We start from the raw sequence: 5,850 nt of genomic DNA, 5'->3' as shown, positions 1-5,850 counted from the left end.
CTGAGCATGACTGACTGCACCAGCTACCTGAAGCAGAATGGCCCTGAGAAATGGCTGAAGCAAGGATTTGCTGCCTTCCACCTGCTGACTGCCAAGTATGCTTCTGGAAATTCTCACTTGCTTCCCGGCCCTACCTTGTGGTATGAAATGAGAATACAAACCAGACCCACCTGGAAGCCCTTCCAGGGGTTATCCTGGTTTCAGTTAACTGCTAACACCACCTCTCTTCTGGTCTCATTGGTGTGAGAGAGCTGATTCTAGAAAAGATTGCCACAAAACCACCAGCTTACCAATGTGCATGGGATTTCTGCCTGAAAATAGACCAAGACAGAAGAGACAGAGGGGTGGGGAAGAAACGGATTCTGCTGTCACCATCTGGGTTCTGATAAGCAGCTTCTTGACCCATAACGACACCTTGTTGCTTAGGGCGTTTTAACTGTGATGTTCTTGGGACATCAGCTTGTCGACCAGTATTTTGGAGGGAGGAGGGAGTTACAAGGCTCAGGAGGGAGTGATTTTATAATGAACTAGAACCCATGTAGTATGGTTCTTTTATTATCATATGAACAGCTTTTAAAATAATCTTCACCAGTGAACACTCATGGTTACAGTAGATTATTTAAAGACTGTTCCTACAGGGATATGATACTTCAGGCAAGGTCTCCCTTTACTGCACTGAGATCTCATCCCTTACCCCACCCCTTTTCTCAGGGCTTTGCTAGCTGAGCCATCTCACCACCCCTTAACACTTGGTACCACTGCAAATCAGCAAGAGAGCTCTAGTAGGCCAAGGCAAGGTCCATTTGGGCTCCATGGCTCCTGCCATGATTCCAACACTCTGGGAGGTAAAGGCCAGAGGATTCAGGCTGACCTGAATGAACAAGAAACAAGAAACCTCAAAGGACCACAACTCCAAGGAGAAGAGCTGGCAGGAGAAGAAAATGGAAGATGAACGGTACAGGAGACTAGAGCTGGTAAGCTAAGGAGGGACAGACTGTTGTTCCCCCGTGGACCCTGAGTGACCTTGCTGCCCCCTGCCAGCTCCTGCCTTCTTCAGAGGAAGAAGCCTGATGAGTGCTGGTCTAGCTCCCAGCTGACATCTGTGGAGAACAAAGCCTGCCTCCCATGCTCAGCAGGGACAGACCAGCTGGAGCCCCCTCATCTAAGGCTTCCATGCTGCATAGGGCGCTCTCTCAAGTCCTCCTCCGGGAATGACAAGGAGCTGCAAGAAGAAGGCCACTCAGTCCCTCTTCAGATCACAGACTCTGCATAGCTCGATGACTGTTAGCTGTGCAGCGAGTCATGTGAGGCTCTGAGGCCATTGAAGACCTTTTCTTCCCCTGTCATAATTAGTTTTGGATCCCACCTCCCATGAACTCCAATGGGATTTTTCAGGCCCATTAAGGAAAAGCTGGTTCCTCTCAACCACCGAAAGAAATAAATCTGAACTCTTCCTCCATCTCTGGGCTGAGACTTGACCCTTGGATTTGCTCCAGAGATCAGATGGCCTCCTTGTCCTCGGGAATTGAAGGAAAATCTCCAACTCCTGGCCCCTGCCCACCTGCCTTGGCTGCCTATGGCCATGGTGTGCTGCCTCTCACAGTCTCCCATTTCAAGGCCCAGTCTTGGCTGCCTGCGGCTCTGAGGCTCTGCTAATAAAGATCACCTGGAGGGTGACTGACTGCTCAGTTGCTGTCTCTGACCCTGCACTGTTTGCTAAGTTCTAACAGGGACTGTTCCTTCAGGAAACTGAGTCACCTGAAGTCACGCCAAGGGCAAGAAGAATTATCCCCTCAATGAGAATCCAAGCAGCGACCAAACCACTTGGAAGCCGCCTGCTTTCCCGAGTTTTAACTAAAATGCATAACTTTCCCTTTGGATACTGACCAAAGTCCTAAGCATCCCCCTGCCCCACACCTGAGCTCTTTCTCTGTCTGGACACTGCTCTTCACAGCTGTTTGCTGACACACACTGCTGCCTCACACTTAGAAGGCAAGTCTTTCTTGCCTTTTCTGTTTCCCTCTTAGTGCCTGCTGGGATGCCCAGCTTGCCTGCCTCTCCTTGGGTTTTCTCCTAAGTTCTAACCCAATGAGCTTTCTTCTGAATATATTTAAAAATTCCTTTATTAGAGAGACCTACAACCTGTGGAAAGGAACCCCGATCACACCATAACAAGTGACATTCTCAGTCTGTTCTTGGAGAGGCAGAGAACTTGGCTATTGCACCATGGGACAGCCTGAGACCATTCTGGCAACTTGTTGATTGGGGAAGCTGATTAGGAGGAGCAAGCAGTCTTAGCTCTCCCATCAAGAATTAAGAAGGATTCATGAAGGAGACAATGGCAAATGTTCAAAAAGCTAAAGCCTCAGAGGAACAGTCTTTTTCTCAGTCTCTCTGTCTGGCAGTATCTCATGACAGCATTTGAGTCTGGCCTCCAGCCTTTCACCTCCATCTCTGAAATGAGGTGCATAGACTAATGCTCCTTCTCAACACTGGTCTTCTCTGTCCTGTGGCCTCCAGTTATGAGTCTGTTGATTGTATGAGTCCATGAGTGGATAAGTTGATGTCTACATGTTCTGTAGTGTTCTCTACAGTGCGCGCGCACACACACACACACACACACACACACTCACACACTCACACACACACATACCCTCTTCTTAGCACCCTCAAATGATCAGTCCCTATGAAACAGTTACTGTGACAATCTTATTAATGCTGTGCACTGTCATTTCCACAGACAGCCTGAGTACTTGGCAGGGCTGTGTCAAATACTATGCTGACCCCGGGCATCTGGCAGTCAAGAGTAGTCCTCGTAAGAGGATCCAAAGGTTCAAGAAATTCCAAGATTTGTACACAACCTCTCACCAATAGAAAAGACATCTCTGCACAAAAAGACATCTGTCTATCAGTTTGGACACCAACAAATACTCACTGTGGTTTAGAGGTCAACTGAGGAAGTATTTCTTGAGACAATACCTTATGATAGTCATCAAGTGTGGAAAAAAAGCTAAGGCCTTACTACTGGGATATAACTCTGGCTGTACCCCATAACCGAAGTGTGCGGTTAGTTGGTTGGAATTCTCGAGAGTGCACAAGGCCCCAGATTCAAATCCCAGCACAAGGAAAAACAGAAGTAAATATTCTGTTGGGTTTAGTGTATTTCTTTTTTATTGGCTGATATGTTCCTGGACATCTTACATAGAGCAGTGTTCTCCTGCAAGTCCATAAGACTAGACCATTAGTACTAGCTCTGGAGGCAAATGTGTGTAGTTGGAAATGCAGAAAGGAACCTTATACAGGAGCCAATCAGAAGAATACAGTGCAGTATGCCTTGAGTAAAGGGTTTTGTTATTGTTTGTAAAACTTTCACATGTGTCTGCACTCAAATCTTTCTACACTCACATGTGCCATGCATGTGCAGGTAAATGTGCCATGCATATACATGTACTAACTCTTTAGCTGGAGTTACCTGTAGTTGTGAACTCTGGGTGACAAACTGGGGTCCTCTGGAAGGGAAGAAATCCAGAAGAAGGGAAGTTCTCTTAACCACTGACATCTCACCCATCCGTAAGTCTTATTTGTGCTCATGTGTCTCTGTGTGTCTGTGTACATGTGTATGAACATGCCAACAGATGCTATTAGAAGACATCAGATATCCTGGAATGGAATTACAGGCAGTCTTAAGCCACCAAGCATAGGTGCTGAAAGGAAACTTGGGTCCTTTGGAAGAGCAGCAAGTGCTCTTAACCACTGAGCCATCTCTGCACACCCAACATCATAGAATTTTAAAAATAAAGGACAGAAATGGTAATCTCTTTTATGATTCTGGTTTTCCAAGGCTTTATTTCTAATTTGTAGCCAGGCAATAGAAAACTTGGTCTGTCCAGTATTGAAAACAGTCATGAAATCTTCAGCCAGTCAATAGGCAACACAGAGATTTCTTTTTTTTTTTTTTTTTTTTTTTTGGTTCTTTTTTTCGGAGCTGGGGACCGAACCCAGGGCCTTGCGCTTCCTAGGCAAGCGCTCTACCACTGAGCTAAATCCTCAGCCCCCAGAGATTTCTATGTAGAGTTCAGATTCAGACTTCAAACTGCCCTGCACAAGAGGGCTTGGAATTTGATGTCCTACAATGTTACCAGCAGCACCATGGCTTGGTCAAGGAAGAAACAGAAGGCCGGTTGCGTAAGCAGGCAGTGTATCAATCTGTGGGTTCTGTACGTTGAAGACTCTGAGGCACAGGCTCCACCCACAGAGCCTGCTCTATATCTGTGGGCCCAAGTGGAGCTCAGCCATTACCCGTGATTTCCAGGACAGCCTGCACTCAGTTCCACAGGAGCCACAACGCACACTGGGTAAGACACTGACTGTCTGGGTCTGGGACAGGAGGGGCAGTGATGGGGCAGTGGCCAGGAGAAGTGGCACTGTGGACCTAGTGACAGCAGAGGGCCTTCAGGAAGAGAGAGGGCAAAGTGAGCCAAGGTGGGAATAGTCACTTCTCTTCTGTTCTCCCAGGAAACATGGGTCTGAAGCTGCTGGAGTCCAGACTTTGTCTCCTTCTGCCGCTGGGACTTGTCCTGATGCTTGCCTCATGCCAGCGACCAACCCCTTCCCAGAGGTTTGCCATCCAGCACATCTATAATAGCGCCTACCCCCAATGTAATGCTGCTATGCAGCGTGTTAACAATTATACAGGAAGATGTAAGGACATAAATACCTTTCTTCATACAAGTTTTGCTAGTGTTGTTGGTGTGTGTGGCAATAGAAACACCACCTGTAATAGTAACAGGACAAGAACAAATTGTCATGACAGTACATATCAGGTAAAAGTAACTATCTGCAACCTCACAAATCGGGCAGCCGTTTATCCTCAATGCCCATACCAAACTATAAATTCATCAAAGTTCTACAGAGTTGCCTGTGACCCCAGAACTCCACGGGACAATCGCACCTATCCAGTGGTTCCAGTTCACTTGGATTTCATATTTTAGCTCCAGTGCCATCACTTTGTATCTGAGCTCATCTGCTCCTGCCAAGATCACAGTAGTGAAGATCCAGTTCCTCTGTCTGCACTGCGTATCAGCTCCTGTCCTCATGAAACCTGTCCCTGACTCTACTCAATTTAGCTGAACAGATTTTTTTCTAATCAATAAATGCCTTTCCATATGCATCTAGATCTCTGGTGTGTCTGTGTCTGACACAGGTGGGGAGAGAGGAAATGGGTTAAACATACACAATTCTGGTGTGTGTGTTCGTGTGTGCAGGTGGGTACATGTATGTGTTTTAAGGCATGACCTCATAACAATTGAGGCATCTTCCCAGTTTCTGGAAACAAATGTATCTGAGAAGAGATGGGCATCTTTCCAGAACATACCTACAGGAAATCTTCCCTCAAGTTTATCTGTGAGGAAGAAGTGGGTGGGAGAGGAGACCAGGGAATTGGGATCTCTCAGTGAGGCTATCTACCCCTTGCCCTCTCCCTGCATGGCTGTCCTCAGAGGTCAACTGTGAGACCATTCAACAGAAATCAGGAAGGCACAGAGTCCAAGATAAGGGCACTGGAATCCACACAGAAAAGAGATGAATGATGAGAGGTCCTGCCCTGACTCCTGAGGACAGAACTGTAGTCAGGGATCAGTTTCAGATGGGAAGGTGCCATCCTTTTAAGGACATGTGCGAGCCCAGCACCACTTGATATAGCAGGGAGTCTCATGCAGTGACAGATACAGAGTGTAGCAGAGCGGTGACATCCTCATGTCCGTACCTCTGTCTTTCAGTCTGGATCCACAGCTTCCATTTGGCTGTTCCTTTCTGGGTCCCCAGATGCAATACTTGACCTCTCTCTACCAC

General features: G+C 47.1%; 1 protein-coding gene across 1 annotated transcript; it reads left to right on the top strand.

Annotated features, from left to right (window-relative positions):
• The first annotated feature begins 4,297 nt into the window (after positions 1-4,297).
• Positions 4,298-5,173, top strand: Ear1l1 (eosinophil-associated, ribonuclease A family, member 1 like 1). Its single transcript, NM_001408968.1, is given in 2 exon segments — positions 4,298-4,355; positions 4,516-5,173. A coding segment is annotated over 1 exon segment (471 nt). The 5' UTR covers positions 4,298-4,355; positions 4,516-4,520; the 3' UTR covers positions 4,992-5,173.
• Positions 5,174-5,850: the final 677 nt, after the last annotated feature.

Source organism: Rattus norvegicus, chromosome 15, assembly GCF_021556685.1.
Source record: "Rattus norvegicus strain SHRSP/BbbUtx chromosome 15, alternate assembly SHRSP_T2T, whole genome shotgun sequence".
Lineage (NCBI taxonomy): Eukaryota > Metazoa > Chordata > Mammalia > Rodentia > Muridae > Rattus > Rattus norvegicus.
Note: the sequence above shows the minus strand (reverse complement) of the source record. Positions and strands in the feature narration are given on the sequence as shown.